We start from the raw sequence: 25809 nt of genomic DNA, 5'->3' as shown, positions 1-25809 counted from the left end.
GCTCTTGATAAGATGAATCGGGGAAGGGATGGGGTCAAAGTTAAGGAAACAAATACTAGTGTTTAAAAAAAGAAAAAATTTAAAGTTTGACACATGTCATTTAAATAATAACTGGGACAAAAAACTCACAGTTTTACGCGCTTATATTTTTTTGGTCAACACGCGCGTGTGACGTAACAAAAGTGGTGTGTCTTAGTTGCACTTTGAAAAGGTTGAGTGTATAAAGTGATTTTCGTCCGCAAAAAGTGTGTAGCAGGGATTTGGTCCATAGTTTAGGGGATAACTTATGTATTTTGCCTTCCAAAAACCTACATAACTATTTCTATGAAAACATGAAATGTTGTACCAAACTACTAATCCCGGTGGTGGCTCTCACGTTACAAATGTAGGCTACTTCTCGTGCAATACTATTGTACGCGACGAAATCAGAGTACTTGATTTCTCGTTGTCGAGTCATTGCGCAAGAATGCTTCGAGACCCCTAGGACAGGAAGCCACGACCGAGTTCCCGACCTCGGGGCTCGTCGAGGCCCGACTCAGAGAAGACGGAGATCAAAGCCATAGAGGGGGAAGTTCTCGAGGCACACGACTAAGTCTGACAGAGCTGGCCTATCCAGAGCCCCTGTTGAGGCATCGCGTCAAGCCATCCCATCTCCATACTTTGTAATTAATGCCCACGTACTTGCAGCCGAGTTTCCCTCCTATATAAAGGGGACTCACACTACCTTGTAAGGGGCTGATATTGCTCCATTTTCTCCACGAATGCAATAATATCTCTCTTTCTTTCTCTTTTCTTTCTAACTTGTTTGTTCTCACTGGCCCGAGGCCACCTTATATCTATCGTTTTCTTACTTGCTCTTCATTACATAGCTTAGTATTGGTCGTCAAAAGCCTTGTTTGATTATATACTTAATTGTTATTCATTCCCAATTATCCTCGATATCTCGAACTCGACCTTGTCATCGACCCCGAAGTCCCCCATCGACCAAACCTACACCCGGGAAGCAGATCCTTCAGTTCGATTACTATCTCGTTTTAGCTTGCGTTCTATCATTAAACTTCATATTAGGACAATATTTAAATTACTATTTTGTCCAATATGAACTCTATTTTTAAAGGACAAAAAAAAACAAACGATATTTCGTTAAGGGTCTTCGTGCTTTTAATATGATATATAGATAGATATAGATATAAATATAGATAATCGGTTTAAACACTTTCTCTTCTCGCAAATTTCAATGGCCACCGCAATTAAAAAAAATACAATTTGATAAAGAAAGGATGAGGTATTTTGACCGGCCCAAAACCAAAGATTTGGTGATAAAGGGGTACGTGCGTTATGGCCTAAGGGATAGCACCAAAAATTGATGCCTCAGATAGTCAGATGTCATTTGATTGGATGAAATTCATGGCTAATCAAAAGATAAACGCCTAAATTCCATACCAAGGAAAGTGACCTGTTAAAATAGAGAGGAGAGTGACAAATACCAAATGGTTTGATATGAAAAGAGGCCTGCCCTTTGCCCAGGAGCTCCTTGGCCCCCTTGGGCCTTAATAGATAAGACCCCCTTGCCTTTGCCCATTTTCATCAATATCAAACCAAGTAAGTGATCTTATCTTATATTAGGAATTAATTAAATTATCGTCATTCATTGTCCAAATATTAAAGATCACAGATGGCAAAAACAATAATAACCCTCCTATTTGGATGTTAGTGATAAAGTTATATTCCATAAACAAACAAAGTTGAACAATAACCATCGGAGTTAAACAAAAAAAAGGATCCCAACCCCATATCGATGACTATGTTCTCTTCTCTATAAATAATAAAGTAAAGTAAGACACATCTCTTCTCAACAACCAAAAACACTAGTTAGAGTGGAAATGAAATAACGGGCCTGAATCCTACACCAAACGCCGTTACCATAACACCTCGCGTGCGCTTCAAAAACCACTAAATGGCGCTTGAGCCAATGACCCTCGCCTTTGATGGCGATTCAAACGGCGGCCGTCAACAATCGGTCAACGGCGCCGATGACGGAAACAGAGCGCCCAGACTGCCACGATGGACCAGGCAAGAAATCCTGGTCCTCATACAAGGCAAAAGAGTGGCAGAGAGCAGGGTCCGAAGAGGGCGTACGGCTGGACTGGAATTGGGTTCGGGTTCGGGTTCGGGTCAGGTTGAACCCAAGTGGGCATCTGTTTCATCCTACTGTAAAAAGCACGGGGTGAACCGGGGTCCGGTTCAGTGCCGGAAAAGATGGAGTAATTTAGCCGGTGACTTTAAGAAGATTAAAGAGTGGGAGTGTGGGATAAAGGAAGAAAGTGAGTCATTTTGGGTGATGAGGAACGACTTGAGGCGAGACAGAAAGCTGCCCGGTTTTTTTGATAAGGAGGTTTACGAAATTCTAGACCGTGGAAGCGGCGGAGAGGAGATGGAGGCAGGTTTAGCTTTGGCTTTGGCGCCTGCAGCAGCAGTTAATGAGCCAGAAGCATTGTTTGACAGCGGGCGGAGTGCTGCAGCAGATGAAGGGTTGTTCTCAGATTTTGAGCAGTCTGAAGCTGGTGACAAAGATAAGCACATGCCTATTCCTGCTCCAACTCCTATTTCCGGTACTATTTCCTCCAATAACAGTTTGTTTATTTTATACGGATGGCCATCAGATATTATTCTGCTACATTACTTCTCTTTTTTCAAGAATTCTTTCGAAATGTCTGTTTTCACATTAGGTTAATTTTGCTGCTCAAAATTTCCATATACCCTCTGATAAAGGGCGTTTTTTTTTCTTTTTAGCCATAGTTTTCTTTTTCTCGAGATTATTTTTATTTTCTTTTATCACTTGGTTCTCTTTTGAGTGGCGTAAATACCAGGTGAACTATGTTGCAAGTTTGAGTATTGTGAATAACAGATTTTCGCCTTTTCATTCCTTCGGAAAGTACTTAACTTCTGCTTGTCTCCAGTGCATAGTTCTGAATAGGTTTACTTATTTAAGTCTTAGGGAGGTTTATACTTCTGGTATTCGACTTTCTTTTGCTTATGTTAACTTTTTTTTTTTTTGATTTTTTGGCAGAACAGCAGTATCAACCGCTACCTATGGAATGTCATGCTCAAGGTACCTCTAGAATCCTCAATATGTAAATTCTCTCTGTCGTGAGGTTTGCTTTGATTTGATTCCATTTTTAATTCATGATCATCAGTAATAGAAAATAGGTTATACTTACGTCCAACAGAGCTTTTTGTGTTTATACAAAGTGAACGAAGGCATGTATGCATGGTTCATTACCTGTTAGTGTAAATTTGGCGTTTTCCAAACTTATCCAGTCATAACTCTAACCTGGTAAGTATAAACATGTCAAAGCACCATCTTTTATAAATTCAAATTCTCTTAAATTTGAGTAATGGAACAGAAGCTGATGTTACTGAAAACCTGGTCCTTGGCTCTTTGGTTTCCTTATATCATGCTGGAAGAACCATAGAACTTTTATCTCTCTTTGAAGCAATTAACAGTGTCTATTTGACTGCCCTGAAGTAGATGGAGCGTGTTACCCTGTCATCATTAATCCCATGTCTAATGGCTGGTTTGAAGTTACAATATTTGAAATGTCATGTCTGCTAAATATGAAAAGAATGAAGAGATGCGATATTGTCAAATGTCCTTGCTCATGTCCTTTGAAAACAAATCTCAAATGAAGATTAATTAAACAAGAGAGGGTTGCTCATGTGGTAAACACCCTCCACCTCCAACCCAAAGGTTGCGGGTTCGAGTCACCAAGGGAGCAAAGTGGGAGCTCCTTGGGAGGGGTATAAAAATAAAAAGAAGATTAATTAAACAAGGAAGAAAAGAAACACCTCCCTGCAGAAGGCAAAAGATCGACCAAAAGAACAAGTTGGAAGTCAGTGATTTTTTCCTTTCTTGAGGTGTGCTATTTGTTCTCGGCAGGTATAAATCATCAGAAAGAACCGACCTCAAATCCTGATGGAGGAAGTGCTCAGGAAGGAAAGAAACGGAAGCGTGGTGTCACGGATACAGATGAAGAAGCAGACAATCTGCAGCATCAGTTAGCCAAAGCATTGGAGAGGAATGGTAATCTGCTGAGCTCCCAACTTGAGGCTCAGAATGCACATTATCAGCTGGATAGGGAGCAGAGGAAAGACCATGTCAATAGCTTAATAGCAGTTCTTGATAAGCTTGCAGATGCCATGGGAAGAATTGCTGATAAATTGTAGAGAGCCTATTGGGGTGTATATAACATGTTATCTCTCACTCCTTGAATCATAATCAATGCTAAAGAATTTTGGTGAGTAAACCAGATACCAGTTGATGGTCAAATTCGATCATTTTAAATTGGTAGTTGGAAATATAATATTCTTTTCAGATTTTGCACTTTCTAGACTAAATCGTGTTACAAGTTTACAATAATACAGATAGGACTGGGAGGCTAACAAGTACACTTTATTAGAGATATCTCTTGTTTTCTCACGACTGTACAGAAACAAGTTATATGAGTGAAACTGGGATTGTAAGCTGCCATCTTATATGATTTCTATTTAATGTGTTTCTTCTGAAACACTGTTACACATTACAGTGTGAAGTATTTGTTCAAAGAATTAAGATTGGGCAATGTTGGATGCTTAATGTTGTGAGCACGTGATTTTTGTCTCACACGAATTATTCCAAAAGAATTCCCAAAATTAGGTTTTTTCCCTTTAATTATGTGTTATTCTAGGAATTACTGTGCGATTTTCCTGATTGTTTGCATATCTTTGTGTGCATATTTAATTTTATTAATGCATTAGAAAATACAAAAAAAAAATATTGCATCTGCACCAAGGATTTGATTTTACATTTTTTTTGGTTAATTTTGTAAAATGTTGTTTTACAAAAATAAAAAATTTCACAAAAAATAACGTATTTTTGCATTTTTAGTGTTTAATGTTAAAATTTGCGATTTTTCTTCTAATTTGGTATTAATTATGTTTAATAATTATTATTTAAAATTAATTAGTATTTTTGATAGGATGATTTGGTTTTATAATTTAATTTAGGATTTTAGTCTTAATTTTCTGGAAAAAAAGGAAAAAAGGAAAAGAAAAAGAATTAAAGAGAAGGAAATCAGAAGTTGGGCCAATTTAATTTAAAATCCCAGGCCCAAATCAAATACACCTGAAACTCGCCCCAGTCCAGCCCAAATCCGTCCCAACCCGGTCTAGCCCCGTTGCCACCTAAACGACGTCGATTGGATAAGTTTTGATCAGGACCGTCGATCTCCTTTGATCGAACGGTCCTGAGCTTCAACCGTTACCCGACCCAATCCGTCTTCCCCAACCCGGTCCGCCCCAGTTGCTACACCAAACGACCCCGTTTCATTAAAGGATCAATCATGGCCGTTGGATTCTCATCATCCAACGGCCCTAATCTAATTACCCCTTTAATATACCCAAAACCCTTTACCCCTCTCAGAACCCCCCCTCTTTCGTCTCTCTTCAGAGACCAACCGATACACCACCGTCTTCCGCCCGCCGGAAATCGCCCGCGGCGGTGGACGGTGCCCAAACAACCCCAAATTAACACCATCAACTCTCCTTCATCTCCCCGTCCCGAATCCACAAACCTTATCCCTCAAATATCCATGGAATCCCTCGAATTTCAGATCAAAGGGATGAACCCTAACGCCGCCCTAACTTTCTTCGGTGGCGGCGCCGGCTCCTACCCACCTGAAAATAACACCCCAATACCCTCTACATCCCCTCGTCCCCAATCTTTAGTTAGTTTCCCTCGAATCACCCTAGTACTTCTCGAATCTTCAATCGAAGCAGTCTGGTCCCAAAATCCTCGAACCCTAGCTCACCCAATCGGCCCCAAATTCACACCGTAGAACCCCCTCACTCTCCTCTTCCCTAATCCATAACCAGTTTCCTTCGAATGGGGCCCAATCTGCTCGAATCTTAAATCCAAGAGCCAAACCTGAACTCAAGACTGATGATAATTTTAGAGCCGAGTTCGTCACAAAATAGTGTTACTCACTTGTTTTGACAAAGAACAAGTGACTAACATTATTTGGCGATGAAATCGGAAAGTCAGGGTACCAAACTTTTCCAGTTTAATCGGTAAGTTCTTTCATGTTTCTGTGTTTGTTTGATTAATTTTATTCTAATGGTCATTTCCCTCTTCTCATTTTCTTTGGTAAATTTCAATTGAAATTCGATCAGTACTCTGGTATAAATTATTTCTGTTCACTGGTTATTTCTTTAAGATTGGTTTTGTGGATTTGTTTCGTATAATTAGGACATCAGCTTGTTTTAAGACTGTGAAATTGTATCTCGTTTAATCACTTAGTCAGAATAATTAGGATTAGTTCAATAGTTTGGTTTAACTTCTTGTTTAATTATGTTGATAAGAACTGATTAATATAAGTATAATTCAAGTGTTTACCTACTTAAGAAGCTTCTAATAGTGGTAGGGTTGGGATTGCAATAGCTGTTTAAATTAAGAAAGCACTAAGCTAGTGGGTAGTTAAAAATGAAAAGGTGAATTGATAATGGAGGATACACTAAAATGAATGCCTATAAAAAGGCTGAACTTGAGAGGTGTTAAAAGACGGACAAGAGAACATTCTGAGAATACTGAAAAATACAGAGTGGAAAGAAAGGAAGAATTTATGAAAATATTGAAAAAGACAGAGATTTTAAGATTGAAACATACAGAGATAGATATAGAGAGAAATTCTGGAAAAAAAAAAATACCAGGCAGCTGTAGAAATTACTGTTTCATTAAGTTACCTTGGCGATTTCTTAGATTTCGAATTCCTGAAATGAATCCTAGTTTACTGTTTCATTGATCTCTCTTATTTCGATTTTCAAATTTTCAATCTGTCAAATCTATTTTGGTTCATTTGAGTGTTTGAAGTGGATTGGATTTGGTTTTGAGTGGGGTGTGAAGTTTGCTGAACAAGTCAATACTCTACCGGTTTCTGGGTTGATCTCAATACTTGGTTGTTTGAATCTGAGGCTTATTTGTTGTACTGCTGTCGCTTGAGCTTGCTGAATCTCATTTCTTCTTTGTTTATCCTCTTTTCCAGGTATATGATCCTGAACTCTATTGTTTTTTTGAAGTAAATTTGAATAAATGAAATGAGAATGAGGTCTAAAGCATGACTCTCATTTGGTTATTTAACAACACTGTTTCAATTTGTCTCTTTTCAATAGGTTCTTCATTTGACCTTAGTTTGAACAAGTTAATTTTTCATTCTGTATCAGCTTTGGGACTGTTACAAAGCTTGGAAAACAAATTGTCAATTGAATTAGACCTTAAATTATGTGTTTGAATATAAGTAAACTTGTATTGTGAATGGTATTGGGTCTTGTTAATTCGGTAGTTCATTCGAGCTTTGATAGCATGATTAGTTGTCTGGGATGATTATATATTCAGGTGATGGTTTGAGTTGAATGTGTACTAACTGTGGCAAGAATGAATGAACTCCAATAGAATAGGGTGAAGGCAGTTAAGGTTTGTTTTGTGTTTGTAAATGGTCCTTAAGGTTATTGTTAAACTTGCTGTCAAGAATACTTAGAATTGATATGGCTTGGGTGTTTGCCTTTATTCTTACTTGAAATGGCCTTTTGAGTATACAATAGTACTAATTTCTAGAATTTGCTAGTATAAGAACTAGAATGGGGTTGAATCAAACTCTGGTTCAAATGGATTATGGAATCTGTCTTTAATGTAATAGGAAATTCAGGCTATGTTACATATATCTCTTATATTATGGAATCAGTGTTTGCATTTCCTATTTTGTGTTAAATTTGTTGGAATTATTGCCCAAGCATGTAATCAAAATGGTCTTGTGGGGATATCTATATTAGCAAAGGCTTGCCCTTTACTTGGGGAATCCTGATTACTGTGGTGTCTTTTGCTAGATTCCAGGAGTTAAAATCATTGTGTTAAAATGGATGTGATTAAGAACTGCATTAGATAAATTTAGCACCATGAATAGGCTTGTTTGAAATTGTAATTATATTGTAAACATGTTGATCAACAAAAATTTCCTTTTTTTTAAAGGTGATTTGGACTCATTTACTAAAACTGGGTTGTGGTTTCAGCCCAGCTATTAAAGGCCGTTTTGTGTGCTATGGGATGGTTTAGGCTTCACTCGAGCCCAATGGTTTATTCCAAGGTTAAGATGTTAAGTGTCCCATGTAGGCTGTTGGATCAATTTTGTGGTTTGTTCACTCGCATATATAAGCTAAAAATTTCATTCTCTTAGACTCCTCCGCTAAAATTTCATAAAATTGGAATTGAGGAGCCTCTTAGATAAGTTACCATTCTTGGGCTTTTCCTTTATTTCTATGCAAATGTTGTCATGGGCCCAAGTCGTTTTCTTTAAGCATTAAAAATAAAAATAAAAAATTTTGAATTCCGCTTAAGGGTCAAGTAATTAGATTCCTTAAAATAAGTTGGATGTGCGCCATGTTAGATCATATAAATAGTTTACGGTCCTCCGAAGCTTAGTTTGAATACCCTTTTATATTATAATTGATGTGTGCCATGCCAAAATCACAATTGCATGGCCTTCATTTAATTAATTTTAGTCTTATCCTTAGAACTCAGGGCGAGCCATTCAGTGAAATTTCCCTGGCCTTCAAAGATGTGGTTTTTTTATGAATCAAATAATCATAGTTTGCTTTAGGCCTGATTTAGATTAGTATTGTGATTATATATACGTTCGCGTAACACAATTACAATTTAAATTCTTAAAAGATTTGAGGTATTCGTTCGCGCAACATCAACCAAAATTTTAATAATAATAAACATTGTTAATTGTGGAAAAAATATATATAGTATCCCTAAGTCATAAATAGGTTAACTTTTTCTAATTATCCTTGCGAATAGACCATAAACTATAATAAATTTTCTTTATAAGATTATAGTAAGTTTCTTTTACATAAAGAAAAGCTTTCGCCTCTGAGTGTACAATTTTTAAACTGCTTAGCCATGAAAGTTGAAAATTTCTAAGTAGGAATATTTTTTTTAAAAAAAGGGGAGAAGAAAGATTATGTGCTTAAGATATGTAATTCATAAAGTGTGTTAGGTAGCTTGTTTGAAGTTTTGTTTTAATATCAAAAGACTATAAAGTTTTATTTTTTATGTTTTGCTCAGTTTTCTATGTTAGCCAGATTTGTTGCTTTGTGTGATAATATTTTTTGTTTTCTATTTACTTAGTTCTTAAGAATGCAAGTATTTAATTTTGAAATTTTAATCCTAAAATGCGAGAGTGAGGAAGGCTCACTGTTGAGCCATGAAAATCTTGCTTCCATATATTTACCTCAAAACCAAATCGATAGTATGCTTTTAGGTACGTTCTTAACAAATCAATCATCGTGATTGTGTACACGTTCGCGTGACATAATTTCGATTTTCAAAATAAATCAAGGTACGCGTCCGCGCGACTTTGACCAAGCTTTTTCTTAAATAAACTAAGTGTTGTAAATTGTGTACACATACGCGTGACATGACTCTTGACACGCCAAACCATACAAGTATACGTACGCGTAACGCGATAATTCTTTAAGTATGAATAAATCACGAAATTAAAAGCGGTAAAGGTAAAATGCATGTAGGTTCTAAACACGTAATTAAATAATTTAAGCCAAGTATAAATTGTTAAGCAACCGTGCTAGAACCATGGAATTCGGGAGTGTCTAACACCTTCTCCCGGGTTAACAGAATTCCTTACTTGAATTTCTGGCTCGCTGACTATAATACAGAGTTAATATTTTCCTCGATTCAGGATTCTAACCGGTGACTTGAGACACCATAAATTATCCCAAGTGGCAACTCTGATTTTAAATAAAATAATCTCGTTTCGATTGTCACTTAAATTGGAAAAAACTCCCATATACCCCTCGGGGTGTAGGTAAAAAAGAGGTGTGACAGCTCTGGTGACTCTGTTGGGGATAAGAACCCAGAACTTCTGGTTCAGGGTTCAGAATTCGAGCTTGGAATAATTGTTATATTGGCTTTATTTATTATATGATTTTATTTACATGATTGGGCCTAATGTGCTAAGTGTTGCTTTTTACTGCTTTGATATTGTTGAATTATATATAAACTGTTACGCAACCCTTCTTCTTTCTGAGTCTTCTGAATTTATGGTGCACACGTGCGCGTGGCCCACCTTTCTGTTAGAAGTCATACCAAATAGAACGAAGTTGCGCCAAGTAACTAGGCCGGGTAGACTTTCGTGCTCCCGATACGTTGCCCCCACTTCGGCTCAAGCTGTCCGCTTGGGTAAGCCAGGTCTAGTACAGTATACCCCAGGTTTTACACTTAGAATAACTTAGCTTCATGCCGAATCCCTAGTAGGAACGTTTGTTTACATCATGTGCATTTGACTTTGGAGACTCAACACAGGGGTTGGGTCTGTCTAGGACAGGTGTACCTGAAATGAAAAGACCATCCTGATGCATCTTACTTGCTACTTGTGCATTCATTTGTTTCGGATTTGCATGTTGACCAGCTTATAGGAAAAAGTTAGAAAAGGAAAATCAATGTGAGAACCGAGAAAGAAAATTGGTTGTTTTTCGAAAAAAAAGGGAAATAGATAATAAATAAATAAAAATGTGAGTACATAAATGTCGTTGTGTTGTCATAAGTAAGACGATGTCATTCTTGTCCAAAATATGCCGAATGTCCCCAAAAGGGCGCCGGAAGGCTGTTTTTGCAAGAACAGCCGCCTTTGGTCGTTTTTTTTTCAAAAAAAAAAAAAATTTGTCGGTTAGAAAACACAGCCTTTAAATCTTCTTCATTGAAGTGTTTTTTTATATGAATTTTTTTTAGAAATATTGATGATTTTTTCAAAATGAGTCTTGATTTTGGTTTTTAAAATTAAAATCACTCACACGTACAAAATGAGCACCATCCAAAACCCACCATTCACAGATGTAGATGAGTTTCTATTTCGACTTCAGATATGGTGGTATGAATTAGGAGGAGATGGTTAGAAATGGGTCATTAAGTATTTGTGAGCTCTCACAGATATTATGAAAGTTAAACCACGCGATGATTTGATCACGACACTAGTGACTTTTTGGGACCCTGTTCACAATGTCTTTAGTTTCTCTGATTTCGAGCTTACTCCCACATTAGAAGAAATAGCTGGATATTCCGGTTTTGACGGAGATTTGAGAAACCATAATCTTATATTCCCAAAGGCTCCCTCTGTACACCGATTCTTTGGTCTTCTGAATATCAGTAATCAAATCAGAAAAAGCAACGTTGTCAAAGGGTGTTGTTCTTTCAACTTCCTATATTCAAGGTTCGAAAAGCTAGATGGATTTGAAATTTATGAAAATGGCCTTACTAACAAACAAAATAAGGACACCTAGCAAATTCACCGTCGCTTCGCTTTCATGGTGGCTTTTCTGGGAGTCATGGTCTTCCCAAACAAAGAACGGACGATTAATATTCGCATAGCCAGAGTCGTACAAGTCCTCACTACCAAAGAACATCACACTCTTTCCCCGATCATTCTCTCAGACATTTATCGGGCGTTGACTTTGTGTAAGTCCGGGGCAAAATTCTTCGAAGGGTACAATATTTTGTTGCAAATGTGGTTGACTGAACATCTCCGACATCACCCCAAGTTCATGCAGTATGGTACGAGCAAGAACAATTTCATTGAGAGCTATGAAGAAATAATAAAATATTATAAATCTCCAGAAGGGGTGGAAGCCTGGATATCCCATTTAAGATCTTTAATGGCAAGTCAAATTAAGTGGACTTTGGGATGGCTCCCGGTAAGAGAGGTGATACACATGTCAACCTTAAAGAGTTATTTGCTGTTGTTGGGTTTAAGAAGTGTCCAGCTGTATGCATCTTAGAGATTTCTAAGACAGCTAGGAAGATACCAAGTGGTGCCTGATGATGAAGATTTCAGTGTGTAAGTGATTGAGCTACACCCCGAAGCCCCACTCCCTGAGGCTTTAATCCAACGGATTTGGAATGGTTGTCGATACTTGAAAGATGATACCCAAGTTCCAGATCCTGCGAAAGGTGAGATAAATCCAGGTTATGCTAGGTGGTTTGAGAAAAGATCCCGTGTGGATGATGCACCAGAACCCAATCCCAGAAGACCCATAAAAAGACCGCATGTTCAAGCCTTTGATGACAAAATCCAAGAACGGTTGGCTTGGGGAGAAAAGGAAAAGGGATACAAAGCAACTATTCATGCCTTAGAAGAAAACCTAAGGAACCTCAATTTGGAGAAAGACTTACAAGCACAAGAAGTAGAAGGTGAAAAAAGAGTCTGATTTGCGAGAATAAAACTCTCCGCGCTCAGTTTCAACAGATGAAGAAAGCCTCTGAAGCGCCAGTGAAAAGTTGGAAAGATCAAAAAATCATTTCCAATCTGATGGAAAGGATGCAAGATTATGACTCCATTTTGGCAAGAACCAAAAAGGCATTAGATAAAGCTAAGGAAAAAATCATACAGTTGAATGAGGAGGCCAAATCTAGTAAAAACACCAAGTAATGAGATTTGAAGAAGAAATGGCTCAATTCGAGAAAGAGAAGGATCATTGGGTACGTTCAAAGGCTTAGCTCCATGCACAATTGGAATAAATAAGAAGGTACAACAGAGAACATCAGCATGCAAATATTGATAGGGAGATAGCACATGCAAGACTCGAGCAGGCCAGACTTCGGGCTCAATTGGAGTTGGCTTTAGATCGCGAGGGCCATATAAGAGATATAGCCACCACTGGCCAACAGTGTCACGACCCAAACCGATGGGCCGCGACGAGCGCCTGAGTCTTACAAATCAAACACCCCTAAGCATACGTCTAAAATATGAATCTGAATAACATCTGCTACATTACAAAATTAACATATGTGAAAGAAGCCTGCCATCAAGGCATATGTACGTATACAGACAGAATATAGTGGGCGAGCCGGCAAGGCTGCTATAGACAACTATACATCAAAAACTGAAAGCCGACAAGGCCACGTATAACCCAACTAGACATACTATCTACAGACCTCTAATAGAAACATAACTGTACAAAGACAAGACTGAGCCATGTCATACTCATATACATATATATGTACAAACGTATCGTACCAATATCAAAAGTAGCTCCGGATCAAATGGAGTATGCCAACTCTCGCTGATCAGGGATCCTAAGAAGGAGGACCGTCAGCTTGCCTACCTGCACCTGCGGGCATGAAACGCAGGCCCCGTGGAATAGGGCGTCAGTACGAAAAATGTACTGAGTATGTAAGGCATGGAAATTAGTACGTAATAGACATAGATGAAACATGGAATACTGAAACACATCTTTAAATCTGAATAACTTTGTATATTTTGAAACGTTTATAACGTCATGCACGTGCGTGTAAATGCCAAGCCATGCATAGGTATGGATTTACATAATATCATCAGCCTCTGAGGGCATCCCATCACATCATGTCGGCCACTGTGGGCAAAGTCATAATCGTATACCAGCTGATCAGGTGGTGGTGCGTATATAACGCCATAACCATTCTCATATCCCATATACATATATATACATACATATATACGCGTATATAACGCCGTTTGAATACATACATACATATGCGTATATAACGCCATTTGAATACATACCCATATATGCGTATATAACGCCGTTTGAATCATATTTCAGCCACTATGGGCAACATCATCATCATATACCAGCTGATCAGGTGGTGTTGCGTATATAACGCCGTAACCTTTTCCCATATCCCATATACATATAATTACAAATATACGCATATATAACGTCATCTAGTCATAGGTCAATGCACATGTACGAAATGCATGAAAAATACGTAATAATCTCAATATTCCTTCCGGATAAATTTTTCCAACTGCGTATTATTTTGAGACCCATGAACAGAAGGAAATAATAATTCTCATGGGGAATCAAGAATATAGTCACCCCTACTATTTCTATGAATAGAATAATTTATAGAAACTGTGTATCTGCTCGTTTCTTTCGCATAATCTAAACCATGCCAAAAGAAAGAAGGGAGGGCCTTAACATACCTGTTCCTGGAATTATTTAAACGAATCTGCTTCTCCGAAATTTACATTTGGATTCCTTGAATTCTTGGACGAATTTGTTCTGCTCCTAGCGTTTTTGTGTACTGGGTTTAATCTCAGTTGTGGAACTTTAAAAGATTGCTTGTCCTTGTGTATTAAAGCCAGAAGCTTAAGACTTGTGACCAAATCTTGGACGTACTACTCATTTCTTGCCCACAAGAGACCAAGCACTTAAATGTTGAGCAAGCTTTTAGAAGATGACTCATTCTTATGAGTTATGTAATTTACACGTTACTTAGTATGAAGCATATATGACCATGAATCATATGCTTAAGTGGTAGTCTACTGCCACGTTTTTAGAGTAAGTTTTTGTTAATTTATTTTATCCACTTATTAGTTAACCGAGTAATGTTTCGTTACCCGATAATTAATCTATTACCCACATAATTTAAGAATTATCACAAATTACTTAAAATTCTATTTATTTTCAAAATACTTCATATATATACATTATATATTACACTACCGTGGTCATATGGTACCTTGCATGGTACTAGTTTATAATTTTCGGGTATTATCGCTCGACCCGTATTTTATTCCAAATTGTCCACTTTCAACAAAACTTGTTTTCGTTAATCCGTGTACTCGTTTATTCCTCATAACACTTATTTATTGCTTGTTAATACGTTAACTTCAAGATGATCTCCTCCCCGATTCTATGTTAGTTGACCGAAGATGAAAGTTTTAACGTACGAAAATGCGAGATGTAACATCCTTCTCCCCTTAGAAACATTCATCCTCGAATGTTTCACTCTCCGTGATCCATATAACTTTGGCAAGGTCGCCTTTTGTAACAATACTACTACTAACTCTCCCCGTAGAAGCTTAATAATTCAGCGACATACGGGACAACGACAATAATCAATAGAAGAATTTATACATGCACCTTGAGGTTATGACGTCTCAGTTAGACCCTTCTCTGGAAGAGGAAATAGGTAGGGATATCTAGACTTCATGTCTTCCTCGGCCTCCCAAGTCATTTCTTCTACATTGTTGTTCCTCCAAAGCACTTTCACGGAGGCTACCTCCTTATTCCGTAGCTTGCGGATTTGCCGGTCTAGAATGGCAACCGGAATTTCCTCGTAAGACAAGTCCTCTGTAATCTGTACATCATTCGTAGGTACCACTCGGGTAGGATCGCCAATGTACTTTCGTAACATATATACATGAAAAACTGGATGGACAGATGTTACGCTTCGAGGATAAGTGCATCAGTCAACATTCGAGGACGAATGTTCCAAAGGGGGGAATAATGTTACGTCCCCCAGTAGTACATTGATGCTATGCTCTGTAGTAATATATATGGTGAGTGATGTTACGCTTCACAGTATTAAGTTACGACGATGTTGCACCCTGAAGTATTGTACGTTGAATTTGTCATAAGGTAATTGACATCAGTCCAAGTAAAAGATTACTTGAAGATCATAAGGATTATGTTATTTCACAAGTGATTAGTAAATTCATGAAGGTGAAAGGGGGAGCAAGTCTAAGAAAATGAATTTCGTTGAAATTTGGTATTTTGGGATGAAATACGGCTATAACTAAAATACTTGGTATTTATGGACTAGTACCATACAAGGTACCACATGACCCTAATAGTAAGGCATATAAGGTATATGAAAAGTGAGTAATATTTCAAGTAAGTGGGAATAATTCTCAATTATGCGGGTAATTGGTTAATTATTGGGTAACGGGACATTACCCGGTTATCTAATAAGCGGATAAAATTAATAATATCATACCAAAAGGGACGTGGCAGCTTGTGGCATTCAACCTAATGACTCATTAGTCATTTATATTATGTGTCACATTAAGGAAAAGGGTGGCTAGAGTTAATTTGACAAAGCAATTGCATGAATGACGTGGTTGGTCTAATATGCATTTCATTGGATTAGTAATATGATTTCTTCAGTAATTCATGTGGAAACTTGGTCAGTGGGTATACCAAGTTATCAAGTTTGGACTTTTCCAATATGTGATAATCAAAGCTTTTACTACTACTTTGGCAGTGATTCTTGAAACTTTTAATATAGTGAAGGAGACTTCAAATGGAATTGTGGGTATCTGTAAATGGTTGTGGTTTTAAATTTCAGTCAATCATGGGAATTGTATTGCTTAGTTCAATTTTATACTATTACAAAGGATGAATTATCTCACATCAAGTCACTGTATAAGTTTCTAACGTTCAAGTCAATTAACTTTGTGGCAAGGCGTGGTGATAGCCTGGTTTTCTACACTTGGTTTCTTTAGAAGTCAAATAGCTCAAGCTTTGTAGTTTAAACCCAGTGTTCAAGAATATCATATGAATTTTTTCCTAGTCCAGGTATGTTAAGGCTAAACTCTTCTTTCATTTGGCATGACCCCGTAATTACTTGAGTTTGATAACAATACATCGTACTACCCGTTTTACGTTGTACAAGATAAGACAATGTTCAATTTCTAAGGTTAATGAAAGGTTTAGTACTAGCAGCAACTTAGGATAAATGAAAGCTTTTTCATATGACACTAACATAATTAGATAGGTTATTATTATATATTATATAATCAATCAGATCTCTAAGCTAGTTAAAATCTTACTTGTAGTTCTTACGTGTAAATAGTTGGCGAGCAATTAATCCCATGAAACAATAGGACATAATAATGTACTGTAGGAGTCAACATTAATAATGGGTAAAGTAGAGGCAAAGAGAAAAATTCATATCCCTGAATTTACGTATATTTTGCTAGTCTTGCAAATTATGTATGTTTTTCTTGTGTTGTAAGTTATAATATTCTCCTTATCGGGATTTCATATTTAGTTGAGTATTTTCTTCTTCCAGTCAAGAGAGCAGAGAAGTTATATATATACAGTATTAAAAGTATTTTCATTACCATCGAGCTATAATCGATGGGCAGGCCCCTATTGGCAACCTCTGATCAGATGGTAAGTTATATACTGATCCTACTGTGGTCGAGCGCATATGAGAGAGCCCAGTTGGTCGAGATATAGAGCCTAGTATGGCCGAGCGCTTATGAGCGAGCCTTTTACGGCAGAGCAGATATATATATGTATACCGAGCCTTATAGGGCCGGACAACTATTTTACTTACTATATTGAGAGACTTGAGTCAGTATCAGCAGGTAAGCATATCTTCAGATTATCTTTGACTTCCAGCTACTTGCAGTTATTATATTATCAGTTCAGTTTCAGCTTTCAGTATATTGCCTTACATACTCAGTACATTATTTGGTACTGATGTCCCTTTTCTGGGGCGACGAGTAGGCCTCTTCAATAAGTGTTGCCCGAGCTCAGCTTGATCGGTAAGCTCCATGCCTTTCGGAGTTTCCGGGTCTAGAGCCTTATGTATATCTTGTATATATATGTATATATGTCATGAGTAGGTCAGAGAGCCATTTCGATCATAGTATATCCATTAGTAGAGGCTTGTAGACATATCTTGTCAGTTAGTGTAGTATGTTGGGCTTCCAGGACTTGTATGTATATTTGGTTGGTTTGTTAGCTGTAGTAATTATGACGGCCTTGTCGGCCCAGTTTTATATTGACATTTAGTCAGCATTCGCAGTCGTCTTACAATGTGGACCATGGACAAAGTATGACATCATATGTTTAGAGCCCCTTAGTTGCAAGTTGGTACGCAAGGATAGGTGAGGCACTGGGTGCCGGTCTCGCCCCCAGGTTCGGGGCATGACAAAAGTGGTATCAGAGCAGTTCTGTCCTCGGGAGTCTACAAGCCGTGTCTAGTAGAGTCTTGTTTATGGGTGTGTCGTGCACCACACTTATAAGCAGGAGGCTACAAGGCATTTAGGACTGTTACTCTTTCTTCTTACTCTAGATCGTGTGGTAGAGCTCACTTATAAGAAGTCAAATTTTGAAATTCTATATTATTCTTAATAAGACGATACCTACATCCGGAAAGACAGTTGGAAAGAGAGATAGTTGTGGGAGAGCTAAGTTAGAGGAATTCAATTTTTGTATGATGCCTACAATAAGTAAATATGAGGTCTTTAGCAAATCTTGGGTGTACTGAAAGGTGTAAGCTTTCTGATAAGAAGCCTTAAGGCAAGAATGCCTATCCATCTGTATGGTGAAGGACAATGAGAGATTATGAAGATAAGTACAAGTTTTAGCAAGTAAAGGAAGCAAGATAAAGAAGGGTATGAGGCACCCAGTTAACAACAAAGGTTAACAGTGTTTATAATTCAGGCAGAAGAACATAAGCTTTTTGAGTTATATTCAAATGTAACAGAGGTATATACAATTGGCCGCATCCATTCCAGATATGCCCTATGAGGGTTAATAGAAAATAGTATAAGAAGATAGGATGGATGAATTGTTTGTGTCAGTTGACATTTCCGAAGGATATTGCAAATGTGCTAATAGATCTCCTTGTGAGACACCCAGATGGTACACTTTAAAATAGTGCAGCCAGATATGAGTACTACAAAGACATGCACTATAAGCCTTGAAGGGATAAATATTACCTTAGTGTGGCTCGCGTCCCTAGTAAAGTGAGAACGTTAAGCAACTTGAAGAGCTACTGGATGGAGCAAAGGAAAGCTAAAAGTGAAAGAATGTTGTATTGAAGTTTTCACAAGAAAAGGGATATGCAGAAATATTAACAGAATAATGGGAAGAGAGATAAGGAAGCATTATGAATAAAGTATGATACATGGATGAAAACGGTAGAGTGTTACAAAAGCTAGAGGCAAATGAAGAAAGAGATGAAAGGTGATGGGCCTTAAGACAACAAAAGATTATAGGTCATAAGGTTATATCCTCATTTCGAGAAATAAGTTTGTGACTCCAATACAACTACCAGAGGGGAGAGTTAATCCCCAGAGTAATAGAAATCAGTATGGACTGGTAAATAAGATAAACTAAATATGAATTAGGGACTGAATGATTGGAAAGTACTCGACATCATGGGGATTCCATATTTCGTTCTGGCAATAATAGAATGGACAAAAGAAGAAGATTCATGAGAAATTCAGAAAATAGTCACTCAGGAAGACGCTTTCCTATAGTAAGCAATGTGAGCTGAGTTAAGCTCAAGGGACTGTATTGCCAATTGTACTAAGTGTCACCCTCGCGAGTAAAGGAATTTGTCATCCTTGGTACAGAAGGATTGTCGCGAGGCGAGTAAGGATCATTGATATTGAGAAACGACACTAAAGATGAAGAGGTAAAACATCTATAGGTAGATCCTCGTGCCTTCAGCTTTTAGTACACCCCTAAAGGGGGGAATATGTAGTGATGCGATATTAAGTCAGAATTAAGTGGTTCTAGTGACTATGGAATGGTAAAGGAAGTAAAGGTTCCTGCCCGAGATGTTATTAATAAATAAGGAGCCAGTGCAAGATGTAAGTTAAGACAAAAGAAATAATCCAAGAAAGATTACAAGGAATATTGATATGAGAATGGGCCAACGGGTAGTTAGTAATTGGTTAGGAAGATCCCAGTTATGGCTAAACGGGAGGTTACAAATGAGTCATCAGATCGTGTAAGATAAACATAGTAGAACCTAACATGGAGAATTCAGCCTCGAAGAATATCATTATAATACTTGAAGTATATTTAAACAAGCGTCGGGTAGTTAAAGGTACCGTATGAGTGTTACAGGGATAAAAGAAAGTGCCACTGGGAAGGCATTTAAAATATCGGTTCAGAAGCAACCATACAAGCACAAGGGCATTGAAGTAAGCAACTATGGATGATTAGATTATAGGCAAATAAGGATATCAAAAAGGTCCGTAATAAGCTCACAGCTTTACGAGAATCAAGGGTTCTCTCAAAATACTACAACGAAAGACTAGTTGAGGAGATCAGGAAGAAGGCTTCAACCTAAGCACAACGACCAAAAGAGAAAATGGTCGTGTAACAACAATCTCGTAACAACTATGTAAGCATTCCAAAGGAAAATGTCACCTACCGTTGCAAATGAACATGAAGTAAGATTAAAAATAATATTCGATATCATATGAGTTGTATGAAACCTCTGGCAAGTGCGGGCACTAAGATAAGCTAAGTATAGACGCAACAAGGGGGAAGAAAGAACAGAAAAAGTAATAGCTTATGTTGAAAGAAGCTAAAACGGAATGAAAGAATTATTTGATCAATGATCCAGAGTTAGTATGTTTTGGATACACTCAAGTTTTTGGAGCATTATCCAGGCAACATATTTGTTGACAATCATACAGCCATAGAAGACTCTGATATAAGTTAAAAGAAAGAATTGAGCCCAGGGCATAGACAAAGGATTGAATTTTTAGAAGATTGTATCATGGATATTCCATAACGCCCATGAAAGGCTAAGGTAATAACTGATACCATGAGTGACAGATCGGAAGAAAGCTTAAGCCTATGTAAAGGCTGATCAGAAGGAAGAGGAAACTAAAAAAAAAATTACATCACCTAAGTAAATCAAGAGTTTGATTATTGGACCTAGAAAAATTATAGAAGTTGTGCTTGAGAACATGACAGAATTGCTCTTAATATCAGATGTTCAAGAGAAATAACAGAACAACCATGATCTATAATGGTTCTAAAAAGAAGCCAGTTACAAGAAGTACCAGCCTCATAAGAAGTCAGTACGAAGCTCCCACTGGATTGTATATGTACCATAGGTGCGAGTATTATAATAGAGCTTCAAGTTATGGGCGTGAATTACACCTAGGTGGAAGGGAGGTTAGGAAAGATATAGAAGATATGATATGAGATTTTAAGTAAGTAAGGTAAAAGTGAACAACGTACGAGGTACTAAAATGCAGAAAGTTATGAATAGTCCATACTTCGAATAGAAGATTATAAGCACAGGGATTCAATATCCAGGAATGATAGCGGAATCGTTAGTGGCATATCTTCCAGCCTATGGTTTCTACGTATCGAGAGGTGTATTTAAAAGAGTATAGAAGAGTTAGAGATGATGTGACGTCTCGCTTGATATTTCAGAATAACATAAGGAAATCTATGGTGCAAGCAAGTTGAAGAAAGGTTGCAAGTAGTATAAATGGATATATGTAGGTTGCAAGACAAAGTATGGTAGAGTAACAAGATTTTAGGAAGACATGAGTAAGGATAAGAAAAGGCAAGTGAGAAGGTGACGAGAATGGATAAGTCCTCAGGATTAAGCTCATGAAAACAAGAAGAGCGGATGGTTTCTCTAAGTTATAGAAAGCTCAGTATAGCCTGAATGAACTCAGAGTAGTCTAAGATTAGTGGCATTTAGAAAAGATGGAATGCTGCCCTGATAGTACAATGATGGCGTAAATGTTATGGATAAAGGATGATGTTTAAGCCTTCGAGTGAGTAATGATTTGAAGAGAATTTCATAGATTGTATGAGATTAAAATACCCACATAAGTGCATCACATTGGGATGCTATAAAATATGGTCATTGAAGTATAGTATCACCCCTAAGTAAATCAGGAAAATCACTTCAAATATTCCTCGATGGAACGTAAGCCCTAGTGGCAAGGTATGTCGTAAGAAGTTTCAAGTTATTAGTGGTATATTGTAGATTAATATTGAGGTGAATCAATAATGGATGGACAAAAGTCACAAAGTATGAGATGAGATTAAGCCGTCATTCTTAAGACGAACGGTAATGAAGGAGCATTGAAGGACTAAGATTTATACCCAAAGGATAGGCAGCAAAAGTAACTGAGAGCTTGGTAAGCATACCTCAGTATAGGTAGATTGAAGTAAAAATTATGGTATAGTATAACCCATGTAAATGCAGTAAAGTCATATGAATGGATAATCAGATCTATGAAATATGATATGGCTATACTCGCAAGTTCTACAAAGTATCGAGCAAAGGACTTTAGTGTACCTATAGAGGCCTAGAGAGACATCCTATTAAGCCTTGTATATACAAAGTAAGGCCTACAGATCGACTAAAAGGTAACAGGAAAAAGGAAAGATGAATCGCATAAGTGCACCTGCAAAGCCAGGGTCATACAGGCTACGTGATAGGAGGTAACAAAAGTTGCAAGATTAGGAAGATTTCAACCACATGTCATGATTTGAGCAGAAAGACTAAAGGGGGGAATACCCTAGACTTTGAATTTATTCTCAAAGCAAATGCTTGAATGGAAAAAAGATTATTAATATATTCACAAGAGCTATGAGTTACGAAGATGATAAGTGCATCAGTCAACATTCGAGGACGAATGTTCCAAAGGGGGGAATAATGTTACGTCCCCCAGTAGTACGTTGCTGCTATGCTTTGTAGTAATATATATGGTGAGTGATGTTACGCTTCACAGTATTAAGTTACGACGATGTTGCACCCTGAAGTATTGTACGTTGAATTTGTCATAAGGTAATTGACATCAGTCCAATTAAAAGATTACTTGAAGATCATAAGGATTATGTTATTTCACAAGTGATTAGTAAATTCATGAAGGTGAAAGGGGGAGAAAGACTAAGAAAATGAATTTCATTGAAATTTGGTATTTTGGGATAAAATACAGCTATAGCTAAAATACTTGGTATTTATGGACTAATACCATACAAGGTACCACATGACCCTAATAGTAAGGCATATAAGGTATATAAAAAGTGAGTAATATTTCAAGTGGGAATAATTCTCAATTATACGGGTAATTGGTTAATTATTGGGTAACGGGACATTATCCGGTTATCTAATAAGCGGATAAAATTAATAACATCATACCAAAAGGGATGTGGCAGCTTGTGGCATTCAACCTAATGACTCATTAGTCATTTATATTATGTGTCACATTAAGGAAAAAGGTGGCTAGAGTTAATTTGACAAAGCAATTGCATGAATGACGTGGTTGGTCTAATATGCATTTCATTGGATTAGTAATATGATTTCTTCAGTAATTCATGTGGAAACTTGGTCAGTGGGTATACCAAGTTATCAAGTTTGGACTTTTTCAATATGTGATAATCAAATCTTTTACTACTACTTTGGCAGTGATTCTTGAAACTTTTAATATAGTGAAGGAGACTTCAAATGGAATTGTGGGTATCCGTAAATGGTTGTGGTTTTAAATTTCAGCCAATCATGGGAATTGTATTGTTTAGTTCAATTTTATACTATTACAAAGGATGAATTATCTCACATCATGTCACTGTATAAGTTTCTAACGTTCAAGTCAATTAACTTGGTGGCAAGGCGTGGTGATAGCCTGGTTTTCTACACTTGGTTTCTTTAGAAGTCAAATAGCTCAAGCTTTGTAGTTTAAACCCAGTGTTCAAGAATATCATAGGAATTTTTTCCTAGTCCAGGTATGTTAAGGCTAAGCTCTTCTTTCATTTGGCATGACCCCGTAATTACTTGAGTTTGATAACAATACATCGTACTACCCGTTTTACGTTGTACAAGATAAGACAATGTTCAATTTCTAAGGTTAATGAAAGGTTCAGTACTAGCAGCAACTTAGGATAAATGAAAGCTTTTTCATATGACACTAACATAATTAGATAGGTTATTATTATATATTATATAATCAATCAGATCTCTAAGCTAGTTAAAATCTTACTTGTAGTTCTTACGTGTAAATAGTTGGCGAGCAATTAATCCCATGAAACAATAGGACATAATAATGTACTGTAGGAGTCAATATTAATAATGGGTAAAGTAGAGGCATAGAGAAAAATTTATATCCATGTATTTACGTATATTTTGCTAGTCTTGCAAATTGCGTATGTTTTTCTTGTCTTGTAAGTTATAATATTCTTCTTATCAGGATTTCATATTCAGTTGAGTATTTCCTTCTTCCAGTCAAGAGAGCAGAGAAGTTATATATCAAGAGAGTAGAGAAGTTACATATATATAGTATTAAAAGTATTTTCATTACCATCGAGCTATAATCGATGGGCAGGCCCCTATTGGGCAACCTCTGATCAGATGGTAAGTTATATATATACCGAGCCTACTGTGGCCGAGCGCCTATGAGCGAGCCCAGGATGGCCGAGATACAGAGCCCAGTATGGCCGAGCGCTTATGAGCGAGCCTACTACGGCCGAGCATTTACACGTACCGAGCCTTATAGGGCCGTCCAGCTACTTGCAGTTATTATATTATCAGTTCAGTTTCAGCTTTCAGTATATTGCCTTACATACTCAGTACATTATTTGGTACTGATGTCCCTTTTCTGGGGGCGCTGCATTGCATGCGTGCAGGTCAGACAGACAGACGAGTAGGCCTCTTCAATAAGTGTTGCCCGAGCTTAGCTTGATCGGTAAGCTCCATGCCTTTCGGAGTTTCCGGGTCTAGAGCCTTATGTATATCTTGTATATATATGTATATATGTCACGAGTAGGTCAGAGAGCCATTTCGATCATAGTATATCCATTAGTAGAGGCTTGTAGACATATCTTGTCAGTTAGTGTAGTATGTTGGGCTTCCAGGCCTTGTATGTATATTTGGTTGGTTTGTTAGCTGTAGTATTTATGACGGCCTTGTCGGCCCAATTTTATATTGACATTTAGTAAGCATTCGCAGTCGTCTTACAATGTGGACCATGGACAAAGTGTGACATCATATGTTTAGAGCCCCTTAGTTGCAAGTTGGTACGCAAGGATATGTGAGGCACTGGGTGCCGGTCTCGCCCCCAGGTTCGGGGAATGACATTACGCTGGGTACGAGGTAAGCCTATGATGAAGTCCATATTGATTATTTCCCATTTCCAAGTCGGAATCTCCATAGCCTGCAATAATCCACCAGGTTTTTGATGCTCAATCTTAACCTGCTGACAGTTAGGGCACTGAGCAACAAATTCAGCTATGTCCTTTTTCATTCCGTCCCACCAATATATTTCCCTGATGTCATGATACATCTTTGTCGCTCCTGGATGGATAGAATAACGGGAATAGTGAGTTTCTCCCATGACCTGCCGACGCAACCCCGCAACATTAGGCACACATAATCGCCCTTGGTATCTGAGGACCCCATCTTCGGTAATTTCAAACGGTGTCTTCTCCTTCTGAAGAGTGGTATCTCTATAATGAATTAGCACAGGGTCCTCGTATTGGCGTTCCTTCACTTCAGTTACTTAAAGATGATGTTGCCGTATCCTGAAGAGTAATTCCAATGTCACCTGAGTCCAGTAACCTAACTCCAAGACTAGCTAGCTAATGAACCTCATGGGGTATTCCCCTCTTTTCTGGCTGCAAATACGACAGGCTACCCATAGATCTACGGCTGAGTGCATCGGCAACTACGTTTGCCTTCCCCGGATGGTATAAAATATTAGCATCATAGTCTTTAAGTAGCTCCAACCATCTCCTTTGACGAAGATTCAATTCCCTTTGCTTGAAGATGTACTGGAGGCTCTTATGATCCGTATAAATATCAACATGAATGCCATACAAGTAGTGCCTCCACATCTTTAGTGCATGAATCACCGCAGCTAACTCTAAATCATGGGTCGGGTAGTTCTTTTCGTGCTTTCTTAGTTGTCTAGAAGCATAAGCCACAACCTTACCATGCTGCATCAGCACACAACCCAATCCAATGCCTGAAGCATCACAATAGATAACATAACCATCGGTCCCTTCTGGGAGCGTTAGAACCGGTGCTGAAGTTAACCTATCCTTTAATGCCTAGAAACTCCGTTCACAAGCATCAGTCCATTGAAATTTTGCTCCCTTCTGAGTCAACTTTGTTAAAGGTGCTGAAAGGGAAGAAAATCCTTCCACAAATCTCCTGTA

At 37.7% G+C, this 25809-nt stretch overlaps 1 protein-coding gene across 1 annotated transcript; it reads left to right on the top strand.

Moving 5' to 3' along the window:
* The first annotated feature begins 1800 nt into the window (after positions 1 to 1800).
* Positions 1801 to 4579, top strand: LOC107794506 (trihelix transcription factor ASR3). Its single transcript, XM_016617004.2, has 3 exons — positions 1801 to 2612; positions 3071 to 3112; positions 3941 to 4579. The coding sequence occupies exons 1-3, from the start codon at positions 1958 to 1960 to the stop codon at positions 4225 to 4227; spliced, it is 984 nt and encodes a 327-aa protein (XP_016472490.1). The 5' UTR covers positions 1801 to 1957; the 3' UTR covers positions 4228 to 4579.
* The last annotated feature ends 21230 nt before the right edge of the window (positions 4580 to 25809 follow it).

This window comes from Nicotiana tabacum, chromosome 1, assembly GCF_000715075.1.
Source record: "Nicotiana tabacum cultivar K326 chromosome 1, ASM71507v2, whole genome shotgun sequence".
In the NCBI taxonomy this organism is placed as follows: Eukaryota; Viridiplantae; Streptophyta; class Magnoliopsida; order Solanales; family Solanaceae; genus Nicotiana; species Nicotiana tabacum.
The sequence above is the reverse complement of the archived record's forward strand: the minus strand, read 5'-3'. Positions and strand labels throughout refer to the sequence as shown.

Coding starts and splice junctions, on each gene's coding strand:
- LOC107794506 (XM_016617004.2), top strand. CDS start 1,958: ATGGCGCTTGAGCCAATGACCCTCGCCTTTGATGGCGATTCAAACGGC. Junction 2,613..3,070: donor TGCTCCAACTCCTATTTCCG/GTACTATTTCCT, acceptor ATTTTTTGGCAG/AACAGCAGTATCAACCGCTA. Junction 3,113..3,940: donor TATGGAATGTCATGCTCAAG/GTACCTCTAGAA, acceptor TGTTCTCGGCAG/GTATAAATCATCAGAAAGAA.